The sequence below is a fragment of the Camelus ferus genome, chromosome 32 (genome assembly GCF_009834535.1).
Source record: "Camelus ferus isolate YT-003-E chromosome 32, BCGSAC_Cfer_1.0, whole genome shotgun sequence".
Classification (NCBI taxonomy): Eukaryota; Metazoa; Chordata; class Mammalia; order Artiodactyla; family Camelidae; genus Camelus; species Camelus ferus.
Genome location: NC_045727.1, coordinates 21,232,431 through 21,258,849, shown reverse-complemented (window position 1 = coordinate 21,258,849; position 26,419 = coordinate 21,232,431). Strand labels below are relative to the sequence as shown.

At 62.9% G+C, this 26,419-nt stretch overlaps 1 protein-coding gene and 1 long non-coding RNA gene across 6 annotated transcripts; one reads left to right on the top strand and one right to left on the bottom strand.

Moving 5' to 3' along the window:
- The first annotated feature begins 714 nt into the window (after positions 1 to 714).
- On the top strand, positions 715 to 20,703 carry MMP17 (matrix metallopeptidase 17). Of its 5 annotated transcripts, none has more exons than XM_032471473.1 (10): positions 715 to 922; positions 10,004 to 10,136; positions 10,847 to 10,976; positions 11,486 to 11,769; positions 12,670 to 12,846; positions 13,891 to 13,990; positions 15,506 to 15,588; positions 15,697 to 15,849; positions 16,743 to 17,000; positions 17,768 to 20,703. In XM_032471473.1, exons 1-10 carry the CDS (start codon positions 779 to 781, stop codon positions 18,091 to 18,093), a joined length of 1,788 nt encoding a protein of 595 aa, XP_032327364.1. In that variant the 5' UTR covers positions 715 to 778; the 3' UTR covers positions 18,094 to 20,703. The 5 variants fall into 5 exon arrangements, with proteins under 5 accessions (XP_032327364.1, XP_032327365.1, XP_032327367.1 ...); XM_032471474.1 differs by lacking the exon at positions 715 to 922 and adding an exon at positions 2,220 to 3,496; XM_032471476.1 differs by lacking the exon at positions 715 to 922 and adding an exon at positions 2,227 to 3,500.
- Positions 20,704 to 20,841: 138 nt separating this feature from the next.
- LOC116660905 lies at positions 20,842 to 26,128 on the bottom strand. Its single transcript, XR_004316552.1, has 2 exons — positions 25,739 to 26,128; positions 20,842 to 25,320 (listed from the first exon to the last, which is right to left on the bottom strand). It is a non-coding gene; the product is annotated as an uncharacterized LOC116660905 (long non-coding RNA).
- Between the last annotated feature and the right edge of the window lie 291 nt (positions 26,129 to 26,419).

Here is a 26,419-nt window from a genome sequence, read left to right as displayed (position 1 = left end):
CATTCCCCTTCCCAACTCCACAGTGACCACAGACCCCGGCCCTCGCTGACTCCCAACTGCGCCCAGACCCCACCAGGGTCAGTGCCGCCCCCGCGCCCCGCGCCCTTCTTATTCTCTCGCCCCACCCCCACCCACCCACCCTGGCCCGGCTCCTCCCACTGCCCCACTCCCAGCCCCTCCCTGCTCTCACCCCACCCCCCGACCCCTCCCACGCTCCCACCTCACCCTCCACCCGGCCCCCACCTCTCACTCCCATTTAGCCCCCACCTCCTTTCTATCGCGGTGCTAGGGCTCCACCAAGCGTCCGCCCGGCCCGCTGAGGAAGCCGCTCAGGGTCCCCAGCAGTGACCGCAAATCCCGGCTCGGCCGGGGTCCGCGTGCGCGCGGGCGGGCGGGAGGGGGGTTCGTTCCCTGGGGGACGGCCGGGACCCCCGGACTGTGCGCCGGCCTGCACGCCTCTACCGTCCCGGGGCCGTCTGGGGACACTCGGGAAGCGCCTTTCTTCGAGCCGCCGCAGCCCAGGTCCCCTTGTGGACGCGCGAGGCGGAGCGTGGGTGGGGTCTGAGTATCCTCCCGGGGGCGCGGGACTCGGGCCCTTTAAGGCGGGGGCGGAGCGAGCGCAGGCGGCCGTCGTTAGCATATATTAGCATGCCCCGCCCCGGCGCTGGGAGGCGGTGCGGGGTTCAGTCGGGCCAGGAGCAGGAGCGGGAGCGGGAGCGGGCGCGGGGCGCACGGGCGCGGGGACTGCCACCGCCGCGCCGCCCGCCCTAGGAACGCGATGCGGCGCCGCGCCGCCCGGGGGCCTGGCCCGCCGCCCCCCTGGGCCTGGGTCCCGCCGCTGCCGCTGCTGCTGCTCGCGCTGGCCGCCCGTGGGGGCCGCGCGGCGCCCGCGCCCCGGGCCGAGGACCTCAGCCTGGGAGTGGTGAGTGCGCGGCCGGGATGCGAGGCTTCCGCGGGCCGGGGAGACCCCATCAGGGCGCTTCGGCGCCTGCGGGAACCCGGACGCCCTGGACCCATTTCCTGGGCAGGAAAGCTGAGGCTGGGGTGCAGGCTGTATCTGACGCGCGCGCACCAGAGTCTGGGAAAGAGGCACCGGGTCCCTTCCCGGCTCCGTGCGCTGAGAGCCCGCCGCAGCCGCAGGAGCCCGCGGAGGTTGGGGGTTCACCTGGCCGGAGCCCCGACTCCGGCTTGGAGCAGCCCCAAAAGGGACCCCGAGGCGGACGGGACGGCAGTCGTAGCCGCCCAGAACAGTGCTTCCCGCGTGCGTTCCCAGTGGGAGTGGCGAGGGACGGGAGAGGGTGCGCACCCACAACCGAGGAAAGGCCGGGACTGCGGAGTGTGGGCGCCCCGTAAGCGGTGGTTTCGAGTTTGCTCCGTTGAGGGTGTTGAGGGCAAGGGAGCCAGCCTCCCAGTTCGCATTAGGCATGAATCTTGGCCCTGTTCCGTGACCCCTTCCCACTGCCAGGGTGGCCAGCCTTGCCTCCCTTTGACCCTGTCCTGAGCCTGATGGGGTCCCCCTGCCGTTCCCAGGCTCGGATGTAGCTCGACCGCCTTCCCCTGCAAACCCTTCCCTCAGTATCAGCTGTTCACTGGCTAGGAAACCATACTGAGAGGTGGCGGCAGTGGCCTCTTCCCACAACCCCTCCCCTGGGCAGCCCACCAGGCTTGGAGCCTCCTCCTCTGGACCTGGAAGATTTAGATCAGACTTTCTGGGTATTGCCACTCCCAGGACCCCAGGAAGCCAGACGAGGGTGCGAGGGGACCAGTAGATTAAGCAGATTGCTTCTGAGGCTTCCGCCCCTGCAGTTGCCCTCACTTGCTCAGAGGAAGGGATGGGGCCAGGGTGCTCGGCTCCCTGCCCCACACCCAGCCCGCTGCCTTCTCCTAAAGGGGTGCTGGTGGGGCCCCTCTCCCAGGCCGCTGGCATTCGGGAGTTCCGGTGGATTTCAGGCCGGTGCAGGGATTTGGACGGCATGCGCAGCCCCATGGTTGGCAGGACTTGGCCACGGGTTCTGGATGAGAAACAGGCTCGGGCCGCCCCCGCCCAGCTGCCCCAGCCCTCACAGCCATCTGGGCGGGCACAACCACAGCCCCTGCTTCCTGCATGGAGACGCCTGGGGACCCTACTGCCACTTCCTCCCAGCCAGACTGCTCTGAAGTTAGGGTGTCTGTGTCCACCTCCTCCGGGCCCTGGGGTTTCCTGGATCCCCTCCTGAGGTCATTAAGTCTCTAGGTCTGGGCTAAGTGGCCGTAGAGCCAGGCCCCCACCTTCAGCTTTGAGGGGCCCAGGTCGAGGATTAATGGGGCTCAGGTCCGCACAGCCAGGCTGTGGAGTTCCCAGCCCAGCCAAGTTCATTTATCAGACCCTGTGCTGTTCTGAAGTTTCCTGCTGCCCACCCAGAGTAAACGGGTCAGGCACACTCCTCCCAGCTCGGACCTCCATGCCTCCTCCTCTCCCTGCTCCCCTGTGGTCCGCCGGCCCTCAGGAGGGTCACCCGGCCCCACACCCTGTGAAGGCACTGGGCAGGGGACGTGGGTCCCCAGCCTGGAGCCCCCAGAGACAGCCGATCCCTGTTGTCCGGCTCAGTAGGTGAAGAGCAGAGGATGCTGCCCCGGCCCCAAGAGATCCCCCCACCCAGGGAAGGCCAGGACCCCTCCTCCCTTGTGCAGGAGAAGCCTTCCTGCCTCCTGTCCCCAGTTTGCAGGCAGAGGGCGGTCTCTGGTGGCCTTTGGAGGAATGACACCCTGGAGCATCACACCGGAGGTGCGGGAAGGCCGCGAGACCAACAGGGATTTGTGGAGAGGAGGGGGGGACTCCCTTGTGCCCCACTCTGCAGACCGCCTCGGAGGCCCACTGACGCTGGATATTCAGATCCAGGGCTGCCAGTGAGGAGAAGGGCCCCTTTGTAAGTGTGACCCAGCTTCTGCCAGACAGACCCGGGAGGGGCTCGCCCAGCGCAGCCCGCCAGAGCATTAGCGCGTGAACAAAGCACCGGATTGAGGCCCGCTGCGCCTCCCTGATGGTGGGCTTTCCAGCGCGGTGGAGTGGGACAAAAGAACCGCCGTGCCCTCCGGGGGGCTGAGCCTCCAGGCCTGAGCCCGCTTTCGTTCTTTTATTTTTGAGTAGCCAATACCCACAGGAAGATACTCAGGCCGTGCAGAAGCAGACGCAGGGGCCATCAGCGCCCTGATTTCCTGAGGAAACTTGCAGAGGCTGTCTGGGCACAGAAAAGGGCAGGGGACCGCGGACCCTTATTCTTGTGGATGGCAACCTGCTGCCCAGTGTCGTGGGCCGTGCTGTTTTCACTTCGCCGTCTGTGCTGGAAGATGGTCTGTGTTGGAACATCCAGACTTACCTGGCTCTTTCTGTCCACCGTCACCTTTTATTGCAAGGATGCCACATCCATTAGCCAGACCCCGGCACCGACGGACGTGCGGGCTGTTCCTAATACTTGGCCATAGCCAGGAGCTGCCAGGGCCGCCTGGGTACTGTGGCGTGAGTATGTGCGGGACCCAGCCCCAGAGAGCACCTAAGGCGTCGTGTGTTGGCAGATTTGCCGGCCTGTCCTCTAAAGCTTCTCCTCCGGCTTCTGTCCCAGCCTCAACGTCTGTGTGTCCTTGTGCCTCGTACCTCATGTGTTGGCAGATCTTTTGATCTCCAGCACCCAGGCAGTGGCGGTGGTTTGTGGCTGAGGTTGTGTGAGGGTGGCTGGGGATAAGCCGGGTCCTCAGTGGCCCAGGGGGCTGGGCAGAGGCTGGGTGATGGGTGGGGGGTGGGGGCAAGGGGAGCCAGGACCTTGGAGCACCTGTGAGCACGTGTTCTCTCCTGGGGATGGAGAGAGGGTGGCAGGGGTGACAGTCACCCTGGCCTCAGCCAGTGCCTCTAGGTCCCTGCTCCTGAGCGCCAGTGCCCAAGCCTCCAGGCCCTCCGTGCACTCAGGACCCGTGTCAGGCCTGGCCTGGGGCCAGGAATATCCCTCCTGGCTGCAGGCAGAGAAGCCGACCGAGCGCACGGCCTCAGCCAAGACCAGGGGAGCTTGAACTTAGCGTGAAGGTCCTAGGACCCAGCCAGCCCCCTCCCCGCTTCCCCCACCCCAGAGGCATGTTGTCAACAAGCAAGTTCACTTCCAGGACACTCACTGCCTTCAGCGTCTGGAGGACTGAGAAGTCTTTGTGGCGCCTTTGTGTGGGGGCCCGTGCGGCTTGGGCATAACCACGCTGGGCGCCTGTGGGGTGAGCCCCAGGAGTGCGGGCTCTGACTAACAGGCCAGCGGCCAGCCTGGCGGCGTAGGAGGTGTCGTTTCTCCTCCATGTGGAGCCCAGGCCTCTGCTCCCAGCCTGGGCTCCGAGTGCTGGCCTCCATCTCCTCACCTGTGAAATGGGACCATGAGAACAGGGCAGTTGGGATGTCAGCTGAGTGATGCCCCTGAATTGCGCACATCCTGCCGGACATAGGCTGCCTTCACGGTCTGAGGCCGGGGTGTGGGGAGGAGACTGGGAGGATTCAGGGGCCCATCAGAGTGCTCCCTGACTCAGTACCTTCCTCGGGATTTCTCGGGGTGCTTTGAACATACATGGCTTTTGTCTCTTGCTTAACGGTGGCTCTGAGCTTCCGGTGCAGCGCTCCAGGTGCAGGGTCTGTGCCACACGTGAAGGGTGACAGACGCATCTGCCATGTTGTAGCCGACAGCCTGCTCTGTCTCTCCCAGGCCCCTCCCAGCTCTCAGGAGGAATGAGGCAGTGGTCTGAGCAGGATGCCGAGCCCACCGTCCCGCCTTACCTGGCCGCCCACCCACCCTTCCCGTCCTCTCATCCCTCTGTGCTCCAGCCTCACCACCTCCTTTCCCAGGCTCCCTGAACTTCGCAAGTCGGTTCCTGCCACAGGGCCTTTGCACCTGCTGTTCCCACTGCCATGATTTCTCATCTCAGCTCATCACCTGGTCAGGTCCTTCTCATGTTTCAGGTCCCTGGGTGATACCACCTCCCAACACCTTTTTAAGGAGCCCTCCACCCCATCTCACGTTCCTGGTAGCACAGTGGTCATGGGAACAGGCCCGGCAGCCAGCCAGCCTGGGTTCCAAGCCCGGCTCTGCCCATGCTGGCTGTGTGACTGTGGCAAGTGTCCTGACCTCTCTGGGCCTCAGGTTCCTCGTCAGGACCCACCGCGTTACTTATTAGGTGCCTACTGCATGCCAAGTGTGGACTGAGCCCTGCAGACCGCGCGCCCCGTCCTCACGGCCTTGCCCTGAGGGGCAGGTGGGTGACTGGGCAGCCTTCAGTGATGCTGACTGTTGGCATCACTCGTCACAGTCATTAACCCTGACATCACCCACGTCTCGCGGCACCTACTTCCAGGTTCACTTGCTTACCACTGGATCTTCCTTACAAGACCGTCCCCGGCGTGGTGGATAGCAGGGCGGGGTCTCCCTGGATCTTCACTGACCCCTCAGCACACGGCACAGCGAGCCCTGGGTGGGATGTGGGGTGGACAGACGATGCTGGACAGGAAGATGCTGGGCGTGAGGTTACCCCAACCGCCAGCAGCCCCCAGGGGAAGACCCGCCCTGCGGGGGTTCCATAGCTCCTTTTCCTCTGGATCTTTAGAGCCCAGACCCCCAAGAGGGCCAGACACAGCCGGCAGCCAGAGCCGCGCTCTGTGAGGTGGCCATGGGCCCTCTTCCTCATCTACACGGGAGGTGATGGTGAGCCCGGCCTTGTGGGTGCTGAGGAGTGAGCGAGTGAAGGAGCAGGGGCGTGTGCAGTGGGCGCTGTTGGGACTGTTACTTGGGCCCAGGGGCAGGTGCTCTAAAGCCACCCACCCCCCGATGCACTCGGCCGTGCCCCAACAGTGGCCCTGGGCCTGTTTCCTCATCTGTGCGGTGGGACTGATGACACCTGTGTCCAGACCCACCGTGAGGCCAGAGGTGTCCAGTTAGAGCTAGAACGTGAAGGGGGAGGGCCGGCAGTTCAGCCTTCTGTCCCCGCGGTCCTTGCAGAGCTGGCTCCACGCTGGCCCCTCAAGATGCATCAGGGACCATGGAATGTGCCCTCCACCCAGTGCCAGCGGGCGGACAGCTGTCCGGGGTCACAGCTGGCTTCACTCCAGTCCTGCTCCCGCTGCCAGCACGTCGAGCTGACCCTTCTGTGCCTCCACTTCCCCACCTGTCAAAGGGGACTGCAGTGCCAGGCCTGGGGCCATGGGGAGGACCGGAGGAGACACGGCGCACAGTCGGCGGCACAGCCTCCCCTCAGCCCACGGGTCCGCCCGTCAGCAGAAGGCTTGCTGAGCGCCCTTGGAGCCTGGACCGGGGCTGCAGCGGCGAAACAAAGCAGGCGCCTGCCCTTGGACGGCTGCCCTGCTGGGGCGGCCCCAGTGCGAGGCGGCTCCGCGGGGCAACGGCCCCTCCCCGAGCTCTGCGCAAGTCACGAGGGAGTTTTACGGTGTGCAGGTTAAACATTGTTAAGCAGCGTGAGCGCTGTAAACAGATGGACATTGTACCAACCAGCGATAAAGGATGCGGAGGAAAGCAAGACCCAGCGGGCGCGGGCCAGGCCTCCGTGGGCAGGGCCAGTGCCCCCACTTCCCGCCAGGGCCTGGGGCAAGGCACCCATCTCTCTGGGCCTCAGTTTCCCATCTGCAGTAATGGCTCAGCTCACGGGGGTCCTTGGAATTATCCATGGTGCGGCAGCCCTGTGGGTTTGGGGCTCCCCTCCCATTCTCACCCCTGTCCGCCTCCCTTCCACCTCCTGGAAGGTTCACCCTTCTCCCACACAGCCTCGTTGCCCCGGAGACACAGTCGCCATGGCGATGGCGGAGGGAGGACGGGTGTGTGCGCACAGGAAGGGGCTGGCCCGGGCGACCCGTGGGCTCTGTAGGTGCTGGGGGCTGGGGCAGGGCTGAGGACACCTGGGGAGCAGGAGTTCTGGGCCCCCACCCCAGGGGCCATCCTGCTGCGTTAACACTTCCACCCCCTCCCACCCTGTTGGCCCCTCTAATGTTCCAAAGTGTATTAACTACCAGGAAAATCATTCCACCCTGGCCACTGGGAGTTTGCATGTCTCCTCTGAAGACTGGCATGCGCTGGCGAGTCGAGGGAGAGACAGGCAGGCAGACGCACGCCTACACCACTCCGTGGCTCGAGGGCTGATGGCTCCTCCCCGGCGGGGATGAGGGCTTCTTGTTGTGGACACTTGTGTTTCCACCAGACTTGGGACAACAGGGTGCCTCAGGGCTGGGCGAAGGTCCCTGTGGGCTCTTCAGGCCCACCTGCCAGCACCCTCCCCAACCCACCAGGGGCAGGTCCTTGTCAGACACCTCCTGAGGGTTTCCCTGATGCATTGGGGCCCCCCACTCCAGCTTGTCCTGGAATCGATGCAGAAGCCCGCCCCGGGAAGGAGCCGGGCTGGGCAGGGGCGTGAGTGGTGGAGACTGGCTTTGTGCCGGGGAGCAGGGCGTCTGCACTGGGGGCAGGTGGGATGTCTGAGACTGAGGACAGACCCCCAAGCCCAAGCCTGAGGGGAGGTGGGCCCTTCCCTCCCCTGTCAGCCCCCCAGATTTGGTCCCATTCTTACGGTCCTGTCTGGCAGGGGCTGCGAGCTACAGTGCTCCCAGGGCCCGGGCAGGAGTGTCTGTCCCCAGGCAGCCCATGCCCTCAGCCCTGCCCTTGTCCTACAAGTTGACACAGAGCCTGGCCACTCAGACCTGCGCTAAAACCCCCAGCTTCTCGATGTGGGCACACATTTCAAAACCACCTCAAGTGCTCTTGAGGCCTGAAGCCCAGAGACGTGTGTGGCCTCCCGGCTGGGCTGCCCAAAAACCAGAGGGAGCAGCTCCTCCGTGAACCCCGTGGAGCCCCACGAGGGATGGGAGCAAGGGACTGCTCAGGCCAGACACCCAACTGTTACCATAGCCTTCAGGGGACAACCGGGAGGTAGGTGGTTCTCCAGCGGTATCTGAGCCCTGGCCTGCCCAAAGCAACTGGCCTGCGTGGGGACAGGCTCCCGTCTGGGTGAGCCATTACCTGGTTAGAGGGGATGGGGACCAGCATCCCCCAGCTTCATCTATGGTCTGAGGAAATCCCTGAGGACTTCCCAGAGGAAGCAGCCATGGTGCTGGGAGGCAGCAGCCACGGTGGTGGGAGGCAGGCCTGCTATAACTACAAGGCTCTGGGCCTGTGATCTTAACAAAGAGTTGTGAAATGTGTGCGTGTGTGTGTGTGTTCTGACTTTCGGAAAGAAAACTGCAGAATTAGAACTTTCAGATGCCTGTAAAACTTGAAAGAAAAAAGCATAGCCACAAATACACATTTTAACACGAATGCTCTTGGGCATCTCCAGTGCCCGGACAGTGAATAGCCATGGGACATGCTCTGTAAGTCCTGTTGATGGCTGCCATGTTTGTAGTGACATGAAGGGGGCCTCCCAAAAAGAAGGGCCCTCAGGATGGCAGAGCCCAGAGGAAAGGGCATCTCCAGCCAGTGTCCCCCTTCTTCTGAGCAGTGTGTCACCTGCCCCCTGGGAGGAGCTGCCCCTCTGATCAGCAGTGTCCACTGGGAGCTTCCCCGGTTGCTGGTCACTGAGTAGTCATGTCCAGCTGCCAGTCCTGCCCAACAGCCTTTCAGGGGTCCCTAGACCCGAGGGGGTCTCCAAATTCTGCATATTCTGGTGGGCCTCCTGTCAGAACATGGGGAGGAGGTAAAGGAACAAAGAGAACCCCAGGAAGGACTCAGGGTTTCCTGGAAAGGGAGGAAGCTAGCTGAGTCTCTGTGGGCATATGCAAATTATATGCAAATCACCAAGCCCCCTCCTGATCAGTTGAGGCCCCTGGGAATTCCTGGGTTGGGAATTTACAGGCAGGGGCTGCAAACTCGAAAGCTTCTGGGGGCCCTGCAGGTAGCATAAATGAATCAAGAGGATTTTATAAATGTCCACAAAAACAAAAAAAGGCCTGCGTGTTGGTACATTTCTTGAAGCCTGGCCTGGGAGGGGGCGTGGCTCAGAATGTCCTGAAAACCCTGCCTTCCAGCCTCCTGTGGGTCCTCCCCAGGCTGGCTGGTGAGCCCACCCCTGGCACCATGTCCATGTGGCTGAGTGCTTTTCATGGGGTTGTCACACAGCCTGAGAAGTGGCCGTGAGCGCCATCTGGCGCCCCGCCGGGGTCCCCACGGATGGCATTGGTGCCTCCCCGTCCCCGGGGCCCCACATAGCTGGTGAAGGTGACTGGGGCTTGGGAATAGGGCTCTCTGTGCCCAAGGTTGCCCTCCACTCCTGCTTCCTGTTTGGCTCAGGGGATCCCCGCGGGAGCACTTTTCAGCAGAGCTATCCCCTGACAGTGCCACATGCGCTTTATAGAGAGAGCACCTGTGCCGGGGCTGGTGGGAGCACTTCCACATTGTCACCCACATGTGTCCTCACAGCCTCTCGACATCCACAGGTGAGGCAACAGCCCAGAGGGGCGAGGGGCTTACCTCAGCTGCAGCAAGGAGGTGGCTAGGTGGGACTTGGACCCAGGCAGCCTGGCTCCAGACTCCAGACTACGTGAACATGCAGCTCATGACCAGATGCCGTTGCCCTACTCAGCGTGGGTTTCAGACCTCGGGTCGTCAACTGCTGCCTCACAGGCCAGCTCAGGACCTGAATTTGGCACTCCAAATGTTTAATAAATAACCTTACTAAAATTTCACTTTCTTAAGTGTCCCCTGGGCACTCTGCTGCCTCAGGAGGAGTGAGGCGGGCAGGCTGCCATGAGCAGTTGTACAGGTTGTGCACTGCTCAAGCTCACCCCACCTGAAGGGCATTAGGTTTATGAAGACATTTCAGCAACCAACTGTAAAGTAACTGAAGGGAGGGGCAAGAGATGCCCTGTGGGCCAAGGGGCTGGGGCGGGGGTGGTGCTGATCGGGGATGGGAGAGACCTGCCCCTCACAGGGATGGGCCCTGGGCAGGGGGCTCTTCTGTGGGGCCCAGTCCCCACCTCCACCCTCACTCTGCTCTCTGCCCGCAGGAGTGGCTGAGCAAGTTCGGCTACCTGCCCCCAGCGGACCCCACGACGGGGCAGCTGCAGACACAGGAGGAGCTGTCCAAGGCCATTGCCGCCATGCAGCGGTTTGGAGGCCTGGAGGCCACTGGCGTCCTGGGTCAGTCCTTGGGGTGCAGTGGGAGACGGGTGCTGCGCCTGGGTCCTCCTGACCCTGCCTCCAGCCTGCCGTGGTGGGTGGGGTTAGGGCCAGGATGGAGGATTCCTGCCACGTGGGGACCCCTGCGTCGTCCCTTCCCCATCCCGCAGTGTGGGCACAGTGGTAGGTGAGTGTGTGCCAGCGCCCAGACCCCATCTCCACACTCACAGCCAGGTCTCAGTGCCATGGCCACAGGCCAGCTGTGGGGTGGGGGAGGTCTGGCCACCCACGCCCCAGGTGACTCTTGCCCTTGTGGGAGTGCCAGCCCTGTGCTGTCAAAACCCCAGCTTTCCAAGAGAAACCAGAAATCTGGGGTGTTTCTGTGAGCACCCCACTTTATTTTTGTAAAGACCCTCTGCAAGGCTGGCTGATTGAGACCCATCTGTTCCCAGGCCTCCCAGGAGTGTCACACACAGAGCTGGTCAGGTGTGTGTCCCGTGAGACACAGGAAGCATTGGCTACACGGGCCCAAGCTGGGGTCGTGTCCCTCTGGCTGCTCAGGGCCATCAGTTAGTCGATGCTCTGAATGACCCCACCCTGGTCCGTGGACATCCCCCCACAGTGTGGCCTGAGGCAGCTGGAGGCCCGGGCCTCGCCCCCCGACCCCTAGACCTGGTGCGTGGAGTCCCAGGTGAGCTGGGCCTGGCTCCTGACCCCCACCCGCCTTGCAGATGAGGCCACCCTGGCACTGATGAAAACCCCGCGCTGTTCCCTCCCTGACCTCCCAGCGGCGGCCCCGGCTCGAAGGAGGCGCCAGGCTCCAGCCCCGACCAAGTGGAACAAAAGAAACCTGTCGTGGAGGTGGGTGGGTGGGCTCCCCCAGACAGGTCCTTCCCAGGGGCCTGAACTTTGGGGTGAGGAGGGGAAGCTGAAATAAACACCCACAGACGAGGGTTTAAGAGACGGGAATTGGTCTGCTCAGCTCTGGAGACCAGAAGTCTGAGATCCGTGGTCGCAGGGCTGGTCCCCTAGAGGCTCAAAGGGAGAGTCTGGCCCTGGCCTCTGCCCAGATGCTGCCGGCAACCCTGGGCCCTGTGGCTCCAGTCCCCGTTCCCGTCTTCACGTGACCTTCTCCTTTCATGTCTGTGTCCTCTTCTGTCTCTTATAAGGACACTCACTCTGTTTAGGGGCCACCCTAACCCAGGACACCTCATCTCCACCCTCGCCTTAATTGTATCTGCAAACATACTTACAAATAAGGTCCCCAGTGCCCGGGGTGTTCCAGAAGCATAGCTTAGCCCGGGGCGGGGGCACTGGACCCATCCCCGTGACCCACCCCCATCTCTGGCCCTGCCTGCCCCCTGCCCCAGGGTCCGCACATTCCCGCGGGACTCGCCCCTGGGCCGCGACACGGTGCGGGCGCTCATGCACTACGCGCTCAAAGTCTGGAGCGACATCACGCCCCTGAACTTCCACGAGGTGGCGGGCAGTGCCGCCGACATCCAGATCGACTTCTCCAAGGCCGACCACAACGACCGTTACCCCTTCGATGGCCCGGGCGGCACGGTGGCCCATGCCTTCTTCCCGGGGGACCACCACACCGCAGGGGACACCCACTTCGACGATGACGAGGCCTGGACGTTCCGCTCCTCAGGTGCGTCCTGCTGAGCGGGGGCGGTGCCAGGGACCCTGTGTAGCCCTGGGCCCCCCACAGACCCCACGAGGCTGTCGGGAGCCCCCCAGGATGAGGAAGCCGCCGTAACCTCCCTCCGGTCCAGGTGCCCTGGCCCAGAGCCCTGGGCCTCTGTCTAGCTCAGGAGGTCAGCTCTGCCATTTAGTTTAGGCTGACGTCCCCAGCTGTCTCTGCCTGGCTGGGCTCGTGGGCCTGGGACAGCAGGGCGACCTGACTCCATGGGGCGGGCCTGTCCTCATCCCGGCCTCTGCTTCCAAGAGGGAGCAGAAGCGTGCAAGGTCTCTGTAGGCCTGGGCGCGTCATCACCTCTGCTAAGTCCCACTGGCCAAGGAAGTCGCAGGCCCCCAGGTTCAGGTGGGGGGGTGGTCAGAGCCACGTGGCATTGGGCAGGGGAGACAGGAGCCCTCGTGGAGCTGGTCTGCATGGCAGCCCGGGGAGCCCAGCCCAGGTGGAGAGACCAGGTCTCTCGGCCAGGATGGGAGACCAGGTCCCTCCTACAGGGCCTGGGGGATCTGTTCAACACTGTGAGGTTCAGGGCTCCCTGTGACGTGGGGTCCCGATGGACTGGAAGGCCTGAGATATTACCATGTGGCCTGTACAGAAAAGTTTACCAAGTTTACCGTGAGCAGCAGCTGTAGTTGGCAGGGGCGCCAAGAGACCCCAGGACCAGAGAAGCCCCTGGAGGCCCCATAGGGCCTCATGGGAACCAGACAAGCCCTGAGTGACTACAGAACCTGCTGGTCCAGAACCAGGGTCTCCTGTGTGACCCACACAGCACACCACCACACCCCACCCCACAGGTCCCCGCCCCAGCCAGGGCTGGAGGTCGTTCCCATGGCTCACTGGCGCCTGTGTCCCCAGATACCCACGGTGTGGACCTGTTCGCGGTGGCTGTCCATGAGTTCGGCCACGCTATCGGGCTGGGCCACGTGGCGGCCACGCGCTCCATCATGCAGCCATACTACCAGGGCCCGGTGGGCGACCCGCTGCGCTACGGGCTCCCCTATGCGGACAGGGTGCGCATCTGGCAGCTGTACGGTGAGTCACCCCCCCCCCAAAGCCAGGTACAGGTCGCTCGGGGCGGGGCAGTGGTGCTGGGGACCCCCGGAGCACAGAACCCCACGTTCAGCACCGCGCGCTCAGCATCTCGAACCCACCTGGCGACACCCTGCTCCGTAGCACGGGTGGACTGAGTTAGTGGGTGAGTTCTGTCACCAGGGGTCCCTGGGAGCTGGGGCCCCGCTGGCCTTTACCCAGATCTCTCAGAGCCGTGGACGAGATCCCACATTCAGCCCCCAAGTCGTTTCTGGTTGTGACAGCCGGCGTTGGTGGCCCGGTGCCCAGCACTTACAAGTATTAAGTCGTCCAGTCCTTACCACCTGTGAAGTGGGTCCTACAGCCCCCAGACCTCACCACCCTCCGACATCTGTCGGCTTTTCTTATTGTAGTAAAATTGCCTTTTTAACCATTCGAAAGCGAATGATTCCATGACATCTGGCACACTCATAGCACTGTGCAACCACCACCTCCAGAACTGTTTCATCACCGCCTCCCCGCCATCCATCAGCAGTCACTCCCCACCTCCCGCCCCTGGTAAACACTCATCTCCTGACTCTTTGGATCTCCTATTCCAGACGTCTTGTGTAAATGGAATCATACAATGGGTGGCCTTTTGTGTCGGCCTCTTCCAGTTAGCGTGTGTTTTCAAGGGCCATCCCTGTCACGGTTGGATGCGTCAGTAATTCGTTCCTTTTTACGGCTGGATCATTGTATTTATCCATTCTTCCGCTGATGGACATTTGGGTTGTTTCCACCTTTGGGCCATTCTCAATAATGCCATGATGCACAGTCACGTGCAAGTTTCTGTTTGAACACCTGTTTTCTGTTCTCTTGGGTCTGTACCCAGCAGCCGAGCTGGGGGGCTGTGTAAACACTCCTTTGAGTCATTGAGGCACCTGTGTCTTCTACTCACCCCCCCCCCAGCCCGGTGCCCGCCCATCCAGTAGCCTCGGGGCCACCCTGGGGGGTCCAGGAGGGGTGGTGGGACTTGCCAGCTTTGATTCAGCCTCTTTGTCTCCACAGGTGTGCGGGAGTCCGTGTCCCCCACGGCACAGCCGGGCACCCCAGAGCCTGAGGAACCCCCCCTCCTGCCGGAGCCCCCCGACAATCGGTCCAGCATCTTGTAAGCTGTGGGCCCCTTGTCTCCACACCAGCACCACCCCAGCAGTGGCCCAGAGCCCTGAGCTCCGGGCTCTTCTGGGCCAGCTGAGTGCTGAGTGACACTGGCTTTTCTTCTGTCCTTCAGACAGCACAGGGGATGCTTGCTCACCGCAGCCCAGAACCAGATTTCAAATGCATGATTCCTCTCCCTTTGTCCTAGCCATCTACTGCTGTGTAACAAACACCCCAGTCTCGTGGCATCAACCACGGTGGAATTAGGTGCCCGCGTTCTGTGCGTCAGAGGTTTGGACAGCACAGTGCGGGGCTGGTCTCCACTCTGCAGCGTCGGGGACAGTAGCTGGAATCGTCCAGGGGCATCTTGACTCAGATCCAGTGCCTGGGCTGGGCTGACAGCGGGTGCTCCGCCAGGGCACCCATCTGTGGCCTGGGCTCAAGGCTGGATGCCGAGACTGAGGGTCCCAAGGGAGCATCCGTCCGCAGGGCTGGCATTGCGGGACACCAGGTGGAAGCTGCCCCCCGCCTTTTAAGGCCCTGCCTCAGCAGTTTCTTCAGTGAGCCCTTTGGTTAAGCAGTCGGAGCCCGCCCGCTCTCAGGGGGCCGGACATTGAGCCCCCAACCAACACAACAAGTGTCACAGAACCCGGGGAGGGGCGTCCCTGTCCACCCCCACCTCTGCACTCAGCCTGGCACGCCTCCTTGCTACGTTCACATCACACAAAAGCCTAAACACAGACAGAAATCTATGGCTTCTGTGACTTGCTGTGGTTTGGTTTGGGGTTTGGTTTTCCGAAAGTGGAATGGCTTCACACTTCCCTCACTTAGCTGTACGTGGTGAATTTCCACCGAGGGCGACAGATGTCGCCCCGGCTTCTGTTTATTGCGTTTATTTATTGAGTAAGTAAGTAGTACGCGTCAGTGGGACGCGGTGCCTGCGGTGAGAAGTTAGTCCCCACCCCGACCTCCCAGCCCCGCCCCGGGCAATGTGCGTCTTCCCAGAGAGGCTCCGCGCGCGCGCGTGTGTGAGGACGCTGCGCGTGTGTGAACGCGGCGGGGCCGTCGCGCGCGGCTGTGCGCCCGGGTTCTCGCCGGGTCGGCGGCGGCCTCCGCGTCTATGTGAAGACGCCTGGTTCTCTGAGCTGTGCCGGTACCGCGGTGCGCTGGCGCCCTGCCCCGGGCTTAGCATTTAAGTTGTTCCTGATCCTTCGCCGTCACAAGGGGTGTGCGCGCCGTGCAGCGCTGCCGGGGCCAGCGCCCAGCGGGCTCCTCGGGGCCTCGCGGGGTCCCCCCCCCCCCGCCGGCAGCGTTGAGCTCCCTGCCGCTCGCTGGCTCGGTGTTCCGTCTTCGCCGGCCTGAACGGCGAGAATGGGGCCCACTTCCTCACGCCTCTCCCTTGACTAAACTGCTGTGTTCGCCGAGCCTGCAGGCAGTGACGTGAGGACCCTTTGGGGACGCTGGTCCCCTGGGCGGCTCGGGAGTGGGGCTGCCTCCCAGCCCAGCCCCCTCTCTCTGCACCCAGGCCCAGGAAGGACGTGCCCCACCGGTGCAGCGCCCACTTCGACGCGGTGGCCCAGATCCGCGGCGAGGCCTTCTTCTTCAAAGGTAACCGCCCCCCCGCCGCCCCCACCGCTGGACCCCGTGGCCGGTGGACTGACGGGCGGGCGGGCCCCAGCCCCACCCCTTGAAGCTCCACCCCCTCTGTCTCCCTAGGCAAGTACTTCTGGCGGCTGACCCGGGACCGCCACCTGGTGTCGCTGCAGCCGGCCCAGATGCACCGCTTCTGGCGGGGCCTGCCGCTGCACCTGGACAGCGTGGATGCCGTGTATGAGCGCACCAGTGACCACAAGATCGTCTTCTTCAAAGGTGGGCAGGCCCCCACCCGGGTGCCTGCCGGGCATCGCTGGCGGGGAGCCGCAGCCTGCAGCCCTCAGGACCCCCAAAGCTTGTGTCTGCACGGGAGGCCAGTCCTGTGGTTGGCTCTGTGGGTCTAGAGCACAGAGCAGAGAGTAGCCGGTTCATCTGTGCGCCCAACCGGTTCGTACCGACTGAGCACCTGCCCCGTGCCCCGCGCTGCGGGAGGCTCGCAGCCCGCAGAACACTTTAAGTGCTTACTGACCCTTCCAATATCTCCCTTGGATTCCGGCCAAGGATTTGTAAACGTGTTGCTTCTTTGTTTTCTAAACGGGGTTGATGGTTGCTAAGCCCTGGTGAGGGTGGGCGTAGACATGGCAACCCCTCCCAGAGCGTAATGTCACACTCCCACCCTTCCGTGGCAGAGCAACCAAGGATGTTTCCAGAACACCAAGTCAAGGATATACCCAACAAGCCCTTGATCACACCATGTTTGGAAAGTTTTGCATTCAGATTGGAAGTTCTTGGTGATTTCTAACCGCTCTGTCCTTGTCTGCCTGACGAGGGTGCACACGCGCGCGCACGTGCGGTCAGGCCTCCACCCATGCCCTTCCTGCTTTGCGCGTGAGCTTGCTCAGCAGTGGTCAAGGCAGCGCGGAGCGAAGTGGCTTCTCGCGGGCTAGGCTCACCCCGGGTCTGTGAAGGGGCCGCCTTATCAGAAGCCGCGTCCTGGGCTGCTGTCCGGTGCAGGGCCCTGAGCCAGGCACGGAGCAGGTGCTCAGGGGTTACTCCTGCAGGCTGCCGGCGATGGCATCCGGGCGTCTACCTGGGGGAGGAGCAAGGGCTGGGGCCCCGCCCGGCGGGCTGGGCGAGCCCCAGCCCACGGCTCTTTCTCTCGCCCCCAGGAGACAGATACTGGGTGTTTAAGGACAATAACGTAGAGGAAGGATACCCGCGGCCCATCTCGGACTTTGGCCTCCCGCCGGGCGGCGTCGATGCCGCCTTCTCCTGGGCCCACAATGACAAGACTTATTTCTTTAAGGACCAGCTGCACTGGCGCTACGATGAGCACACGCGTCGCATGGACCCCGGCCACCCCGCCCGGAGCCCCCCGTGGAGGGGCGTGCCCAGCACTCTCGACGACGCCATGCGCTGGTCCGACGGTGAGCCCGGTGGCCAGAGGGAAGGGCGAGCCCCGGGCGGCCTCAGAATCCCCGCCTGTGGAGTGGGGGTCGCGAGAGGGTCGTTGTGGGGTGCAGGGGCAGATGTGCGCGCCTGTTCGGCCCGTCTGCCGCGGACCCTCGGGGGCCCCACCCTGCGTCGGGGCCCCGCCCCCTTTCGCTCTTGTTTACCTCCCCCCGCATCTCTTCCTCGACGCGAGTCCCTCCTCCAGCCTCTGCCTCCCGCTGCCACACACACACACACGCACACACGCACGCACGCACGCACGCACACCAGGGCCTTTGCACCTGCCCTGCGTCCTCCCAGAACACTTTCCCCACGCACCCACGCCGCCCCTCCCTCCGTGCTTCAGCCCCGCATGGCAGGAGTGAGAACACACCCTCCCACGGGGAGGGTCTACCCCTACAGGAAGCTTCCTTTGTTCTGCTTTCAAAGGGTGTCCTCAGTACCTGGAACAGCCCGCCACAGAGTAGGCCCTCCGTAAACCTCCAACATGGAAAGAAGCAGTCCATCTCAGCCATCCCCCTGCCTCCAGGCTGCTCCTTGAGCTTTCCCCGGCCTGGGAGGCTCTAGGGCCCACCGATGGGCTTCCCGGGCTGAGACAAAGACTTTTGACTCTCGCATTAGACATTCTCCACCCTCCCTGCTGGCCCCACAGTTCTTGGCTGCCCTGTCCTCCTGCTGTCTGGCCTGAATCCCACATGCTGCAGGGGCCCAGAGCTCAACAGTCTTTTCTCTTCTCCCCCAGGTGCCGCCTACTTCTTCCGCGGCAAGGAGTACTGGAAGGTGCTGGACAGCGAGCTGGAGGTGGCGCCCGGGTACCCGCAGTCCACGGCCCGGGACTGGCTGGTGTGCAGAGACCTGCCGGCCGACCCCTCCGAGGGCGGGGACGGAGAGGCCGGGGCCCACGCCCCGCCGGGACAGCACGACCAGAGCCGCTCAGGGGACGGCTACGAGGTCTGCTCCTGCACCTCCCTCGCTGGCCCTCCCCCGCGGGCCTCGGGCCCGCTGCTGGCCACACTGCTCCCGCCGCTGAGCGTGCTGTGGACGGCGGCCCGGGCCCCAGCGCTATGACAGCCGCGCCGGCCTGCGAGAGGACAGATGGGACCACAGCCGGGGCCACAAAGTGCAAGGACTAGCGCCGGCCGCTCTGGCGCCAGAGGCAAGCGTCCCTGCAGGACCTCGCCTCGTATATGGGGACCGGCCGCCGCCAGCCCCGGGCACAGTCCGCCGGGCCCAGCCTCCCTGCCGGGCAGAGACCAGCAGAGGGCGCTGCTCGCCGGGCGCCGGCCGCGGACACCACAGGAGCGCCGAGCTCTCCCCTCCCCTCGGCCCGGAGACGGCGCCAAGGCCGGGGTCGGGGGCCGGGGCCGCCTTTCCAGCGGGCGAGTGGCTGCCTCTCACGGAACTTCCTCGAGGATCCGGGGGTGGGCCGAGCCGGGGACGTGACTTCAGGCCACCAGGTCTGCGGACTCTGGAAAGTACAGCTCCGAGGGCACCTCTTCCCCACCCCGTGTCCACATTATCGCCCCTGGTGCTTCCGCCCACCCCTGGGGCTTCGTCTCCAGTCCCCTGACTTGATCAGGGCAGCCCCGAACGCACAGGCGAGCCCCGCAAGCTGGGGCCACAGCAGTCTTCCCTTGTGACGCATTTCAGACAAACATGACCTCTCCCTGCTTCTTCATGGTTCAGGCGTGGCTCCCTGACCCACCTCAGGAGGGGCGAGGGTCGCATCCTCTGCGGCCAGGAGGGGCTCTGAGGCCCCTGACCCCAGACCACCTGCCCTTCGGGTGATGGGGGACTTCCAGGAAGGCCTACAGCGGTCACCAACACCTCCCTGTCCATGCCTCCTTGACTTCTCCTTGACCACAGGGTCCTTACACCCATTTGGCAGATGGGCAAGCTGAGGCTCAGCTCAGGGAAAGAAGTCTCCTGCCCTCAGGCAGGGGTCGGGCCGCGTCAGTCTCAGAACCCAAGGTTCTGGCACATTCACACAACCCTCCCTGATGGACAGAGTGCCTACCTGCACGGGCAGGTACTGCGCTCAGCACAGGACGTGCAGAACGAGACAAGTTCTCAGGTGAGGCACCTGGGACACTGCCACCCAACAGGAAGTGCAGGGAGGTGGCTCGGCTGGCCAGTCCGGGGACAGCTGCCCGTCCCGTTGCTCCTTCTGCTCCTGGCTTTGAATCCAGGATGGCAGCCGCCGCTCTCCCACCCAGAGAGGCAGAGAGTGGGGGCTGTACCCCCTTCACTCAGGAGAGGTGGCCTTTCCCGGAAGCCCTGGCTGCCTGGCCACACTCAGTGGCAGCGAGCGATTTATCAGTGCTCTTCCTGGGGGCACGTGGACTTTGGGGGTGGGACATTCCTTATATATCACTGTAGCAGCCATAGATGTCCGTGGTGGGTAGGGCCACCTAGATCGAGAACCTCTGGTCTAGAGGAATCACCATCCCCTGCCTGGGGCTGCGGAAGGGCCTTCAAACGCCTGCAGCAAAACGGGGTTCATTAGGAAGAGGATAGTAGGTGGGGGTGACCAACAGGCTGGAAGGCGGTGCAAAGAGGGCCTGCAGGGGCCACATCACAGTAGAGGTTCTCCAGCGGGTACCCCGCCAGCGGCATCAGCATCGCCTGAACCTGGTGGAAATGCAGGTTCCTGGGTCCGCCCCGACCTGGTCATCAGTAGGCTAAGGTTGGGGCCGGCCATCTGTGGTATCTCCCTCCTCCTCCCCTGTAAGTGTGATGCACAGGAGGGTTTGTGAACCGCTGCTTTCCAGAGGGCTCCAGAAAGGCCACTCTGAGCAGGGAATGAGTAGAAACAGGAGGAGGAGATGATTTTGCAGCCATCAGAGAGACCAGGGAGGGGAGCAGCCGGTGCACCGTCCTGGTGTGCAATGGGCCCACTCGAGCAGAGGACCCTGCATCCTTTGGCCGAAGAGTTTCAAGGAGGAGGAGGTTGGGGGGAGCCCAGGAGGGCAGGGCCAGCCCACATGGGGGCCTGCAGGCTGCTGTAAGGCAATGGGATATACTCCTGCATAATGGGAAGTTATCACCCCCAGCTCTGGAGTAGGGCAGAAATGTGCCCATTTCTCTGGTGCAAGCAGCACAGACTCCCACAGCTCCAGTGCCTCCACCCCTACCTGACGCCCAGGTAGCAAGGCAGGCCCAGGAACCCGGCCAGGCTCAGGGCCCATCTTCCCTGGATGTGGATGCCACGGCCAGTCAGGCAGTCTCCAGGCCAGGCTCTGTGCTCACTGAGCCAAGCCAGGCCACATCCCACGTCCGTCTGTCCACCATCTGGTCCCTGGGCCTGGGAAAGGCCTCTGCCCATCAGACCGGACCAGATGGACCAAAGGTCCCTCCTCGGGGAACAGGCTGCCTCCGCTCCTCAAGGATGCCCCGCGTGGTCCCACCTAATTCTCCAGGGACCTGCAGGGGGGAGCCTGTCCTAGGCCCTCATGTAGCTGGGGAAAGGGCCCAGCTCGGGCCCCCAGGCACAGAGCCTGTGGACCCGGTCTGCAAGAACCCAGGCTCTGTCATAGTGGGTGACGGTCTCACTACTGTGTGACAGCCTCACACTGTCTTATAAAACTCTCCCACCAATTTGATCTCCTTTGAAGTAAATAGACACAGAAGTGGTGAACCTCTGTTCGTTCAGTCGTAAGAGACAAATTGCAGGAAAAACTAAAGCAGCAGGAGGTGCTCCCACCAGGGGCTGCAGACCAGGGACCCAGGCACTGGGAAGCCTGCAGAAATGCTTGCTTTGATCTCATCTTTTTATAAACATAGGTTTTTTAAATTTTGAAATCATCTTATATTTACAGAGGAGATGCAGGGAGATGGGCAGACCTTTTTTTTTTTTAACCTAAATTATTTGGGAGCACACTGATGACCCGGCACCTTTCTGTGTATTTCCTGCAAACCAGGCCTTTCCTTCACATCTCTTTAAAATCAGGAAATACGACGACATCAGAGTCCACTCGGGGCCCCAGCAGCATCCCCTGCTGACAGGACCCACCCCAGCACCTTGGTCCTTCCTTGGCCTCCCCGACTTGGCACCCGTGAAGGCCACAGGCCGGCTGTCCTGTCGACGGTCCCTCAATGCCAGCGGCCTCAGGTGTCCTCACAGTTCCATTCCGGACCTGCATCTTCAGCAGGGATGTCCCAGAATATTATGCTCACCAGAAGTTTTCAGTGTTATGTGAGTCACCGTGTAAACACCTGGAGTTCCAGGTGCCACCTGACCGCAGCACGGCTCGGCCTTGCGCGCAAACGCTCACATCCCTGTGTGCGTGGGTGTCAAGTTTACAAAACACATCGACACAGGTGGCCTCTGGGGCCAGAATGCCCCCGCTCCAGCTCCCGTTTTACAGGTGGGGAAGCCGAGGCGCTGGTCTTAGCGCCAGCTGGCGTGACGAACGCCACAGTGTGGGCTGAAATAGCACACATTTGTTCCTTAGGGCCCTGGAAGCTGGAAGTCCACGGCCAAGGTGACGGCAGATTTGGTTCCAGTGAGAGCCTGCTTCCTGCTGGCAGACAGCCGCCTTCTGGCTGTGTGTTCACAAGGCAGCGAGAGCCAGTCCAGTCCCTTCTTCTCACAAGGCCACTAATTCCATCATGAGGGTCCCACCTTCATGGCCTCCTCTTCTCACCTCCCGGAGGTCCCACTGCCAAGTACCGCCACCCTGGGGCCTTGGGCCTCAAGGTAAAACTTTGTGGGGGCACATTCACAGTCCATAATACGTGGGGAGAGAGGACCCCTGGGACAGGACTGAGTCCAGACCCAGCCTCCAGCCACACCTTCCGCCTCCTGCCCCCTCTCCTGGGAGTGAGTGGGGGGGGGTGCTCAGGGGGCTCTGGGTGACTCGCCCCGAAGAACACTCAGGCCTAGACGGTCACTGCCCTGTTCTGCACATCACAAAGACAAGCTCATTTTAATCCTCCCCACAGTACAGGGAGGGAAGGTGTTTACTTCCATTTTCCAGATGAGGAAACTGAGGCTGGGAGGCAGACAGTGAGTTTGAAAGATCAGGCACTTGGTGGGTGGGGGGCTGGAAGCAAACCCCAGCTGGCCCCGCTCTGAGGGCCCTGGGGAGGCTCCCCTGTGCCGAGGGCGGGCTGATTAGGGGACAGCAGGGTGGGTGCTCCACGTTAGAAGCCCAGAGAGGGTGAGCGGCTCTTCCTCCAGGGTTCTGGGGCTGAGGCAGGGCCAGGCCGGCATCCTTCAGCTCCCAGGCTTCCCTAGTGGCTCTGTGCCCATGGGCCCCCCACCCGTGCTGGGCATTGGGCACCTGCTGGCTCTGTAGTCGGTCCCTGCCCCTCTCTGAGTCGGTAAAGGGTGACAGGACGCCGGTGTGTCCAAGGGAAACCAAAGTAGATGGGCCCCAGCACGACCGCCTGCTCCCCGCCACCTGCCCCCCAACAAGCTGGTGCTCACCCGGGGCCATCGAGGACTCGCAGCCAGGTGTGGCCAGGGCTGCGTCCTCCTCACCCACAAGGCTGTCACTGGAGCCCCGCCTGGCCTGGGCTTCCTCACTCTGGGGCCAGTGCCAAGAGTGAGAGTCCCAGGAGACCAGGCAGAAGCCACGGGTCACTTGTGTGGGTCTCAAGCCCGCCTGCCCCAGGGGAAGGGGACAGACCACACCTTGTAATGGTGACGCGTGTCAGTTCACATTCTAAGAAACCATATGAGATTCAAGGACTTGTTTGCCCATCTTGGAAGACCCGACAGGCTACACAGCTCCAACCTCACATGGGAAAAACCAAAGGCCCGAGCACCCTGCACCCGCTCCTCCCTGGACAGGCAGCTGCCACCCCCATCGCTCAGGCGGAGACCTCATCGTGCATCTCTGCCCTCTTGCTCAGCTCAGGCCATCCTGTTGGCTCTGCCTTCAAGACACAACCAGAACGTGCCACTTCTGACCCCCGTCCAAGCCACGTCCACTTCACCTTCTAACTGGTCCCCTATATCCGCATGGCCCCCTCCCATCTGTTCTCCGCATGGCAGCTGCAGGATCCTGGGGAAAACTTCATCAGACCAGAAACCCTCCCATGGATCCCTTGACCTAGGGGGGATGGGGGGGTGGGGTAAAAACCCAGTCCTCACTGTGGCCTAGAACCAGCCCCACTGCCCTGCCCCCCACCCACCTCTCCTGCCTGATTCCCTCCAGCCACTCCCCAGACCACGGCTCCTGCCTCAGGGCCTTTGCACATGCAGGTCCCCAGGCCTGTCTCCGGTGCCACCTCACAGCAACGCCTCTCTGACCACCCGCCTGAAATCACAAACAGCGCTCCCTCCCCACAAACACAGCCAAACCCCCCCTTCCCTCTGTTACTTTTCTCCACGGCCCTTACTGCCATCCGACTTACGATATAGTCAGTTTATGTGTTCAACTTGTATTTTTCCAGCTGTCTTTCCTCTCCACTAGACTATCAAGATTTGGCCTATTTTGTTCAATGCTATGGTCCTGGCTTACTGAATGTTTGTTGAGTGAATAAATGACTGACAGGCGTGCTCAGGTAGACTCAGGCCCCCCGCTGGCATCTGGTCCAGGCCTTATTTCCCCTGTACCATCTCAGGAGCCGCTCCTCTTCCTCCTGGCCCAGGAAGCAGCCCTGGGGAGAGCGGATGTTCAATTTGGATGAAAACCAGGGCTGTCACCGACAGACCTGGACAACTGGCCCCCACGTTGTACGCCAGACCAGGGGTGCTGGTCTGCAGGATAAGACCCCCTGGGACTTACACAAGCTCCCTGCCTGGGTCCTCCCTCCGGTGGTGACTCCATCCTGGTGTCGAGGGTGTTTGGATCTCTCTCCACCCCAGTGATGGTTGCAGAGGGGAGAAGCGAGCCCTTTGCGGCCAGCTAGGGGGAGAACCGAGGACGGGGCAGCAGTGGCCACCGACATGGTGGGTAGACCCCGGAGCAGCGCCAGGGGAGCCGCGGAGCCGCGGAGCGAGACAGGCAGGCTCCGCGAACAGAGGCCGCCCGGCGGCCCACTTGGTTACGAGGTCTCCTGGCTGTTTGTTTAGTGATAACACAGGCGACATAAACCGGTGAGACCTCAACAATATGGCTGCTTTCTGCCGAGCAGAGTCCGTGTCACAGAGACCTAGTGACACAGAAAGTACTGGCTGTGCCCGCAGAGGACGCTGGCAGGCCCCGGGACAGGTGACGCCACGGCGTTTGCCCTCAAACCCATTTCACAGTGGCACCCGGCGCCGCCAGGTGACTGTAGGAAGGGTGTTCTGTGCGGCGGGGCCCAGGTGGAGGCTGCCCGTGCGGGAGGCGAGCGAACAGCCGAGAAAACGGGTGGTAACCGCGAGCTGCGGCGAGCCAGGGCGCCAGTTCCGGAAAGAGCGGAGCCCCGGGGGTCGAGGCGGGGCAGCAGGGGCTGAGAGCCGCGGGGCCGCCCAGGGCGTCTTCGGGGGGGCGCTCCCCGGCCGGCCCCCTCGCGGTCATGGCCAGGGTTGCATCGCCGCAGCAAGGCCCCGGGAAGTCCAGCGTGGGCCCTGACGCATCCTCTGCCCTGCGCGGCCTGGCTCTGCCCTGCGCGGCCTGGCTCTGCCCTCCCTGCCCGACCCCCCCCCCCCCCGCCACCCAGCCTGCAGCTGCCCCCCTCCCAGGTTCCCCTGAGGAGCGCCCGGGGTTACCGCTGTGTGGCGCCAAGCAAGTGCGGGTCTCTGAGCCTTCCTTTCCCACCTCGCAGGCGGCCCTGGGGTCTGAGAAGCCAGGTGTGCGCTCAAAGTGGGCGTGGGCTCCCCAGGCAGGCCCCCGTTCACATCTGCTCCGATCCCTAGCAGTGTGATGCGGACAGATTACTCTGTTGCTTCAACTGTGAACTGGGGACGCACGCGCCTGCCTGGCGGGCTGGGCTAACGGAGCACCCACGCCCGGAGGAGAGGCCCGGGCCAGGGGCCCAGGGCGAGCCCGGGGTCTGAGTCCTCGATGAACCCTCTTCCACCAGAAGCCAGGTTGTGTCTTCAGTTGATGGAGGACGAAAATACAGCCCACAGCATTTTGTTCCTGCTCGTGGCACGTGAATTAACGGGGGTCTTTCCACCAGCGGCCTTCAGACTGGACGGAAGACAGAAGTGTTTCTAAGCTCGACAGCCCGGGGTGTCGCAAAGCCCCAGGGCGGGAAAAGGCGGGGCAGCGCTCTGTGCGTCAGGAGTGTCGCTAACGATGCTGGGGCTTGGGGACCCCAGGCTGCTGGAGGACTGCCTTTTCCTGGGGTCTCTGGGGCTGCACGATGCCAGCAGACGGTCATGAGCTCTCATTCCAGAGGCGGAAGTGAGTGCCACTGTCAACGAAAGGAGAGATTTTCAGTGGCGAAGGCAGTGACCAGGATCCAGATGGCTGTGGGGCATTTTAGATCAGGTGGCCCCAGAGGACCTCTTGGAGGAGGTGACATTTGAGTGAGACCAGCATAATGGGAAGGAGCCAGCCTCAGGGAGGCCTGGGGGGAGCGTTCGGGGAGCGGTGGTGGGTGGGGGAACAGCCGGTGCAAAGGCCTTAGGCTGGGGCCAGCTTGAGAGGTGGGGGAAAAACCAAAAGGTCAAAGACCAGGGTAGCTGGCCCCGGTCCCCCGGCTCTAATTGGTGGACTTGAACCCTGGGCCCAGGTGCCTCCTACTGCACCTGCTTACCACGTTATTGGCGGCAGGACAAAGAGGAGGAGAGGGGGCAGCTCTGGGCAAGGGCAGGTGGGCTGTTGCCCACCTTTTGGCGACTGTGAACGGCGCTTCTGTGCAGGCGGCTGTGGGAGTGTTTGCTGAACCCTGGTTTCGGCTCACCGGGGCGGATAGCAGGAGCAGCAGCACTGGCTTTACCGAGGGGCCCACGTGGACTTCCAGGAGCACCCTGGGGGTTTGGGGGATATGTTGACTCACCCAGCCTGATTGGACCAAGCTCCTCACCCTCCCACGTGCTCCTCACCCTCCCACGTGCTCCTCTGCCCAACCAACCCCGCACTTGTGCCTGGGGAGGTGGGGGCTGAACAGGTCTGACCTCCGGACTGGAGCCCAGGAGTTCCAACTCACCAGCTGCTCAACAGCACAAATGCATGTAATGCCTTTGCCCGGGGCATGTGCAAATTCCCTGCAATCTCCATCTTCCTACAGAAGCTCTGTCCTGTCCCTGAAGGCATCTGGGTTGGAGACCCCAGGCCTTCCAGGGAAAGGGAGGGGTTCCCACAAAGGCCCACTGGCTGGGGCCTGGAGGGTGAGTCCAGGTATCCCCAGGTCTGGGCTCTGCAGCGCGGCTGGACTGGACCGACTCCTCGCAGACACCTGCAGGGACTTTGGGGTGATTACCCCTACCAAAGACGCATGTTAGGCAAATTGATCTGGAGACGGAACCAAGGTTTATCACATCACCGAAGGGGAATAGCCAGAGATAAAA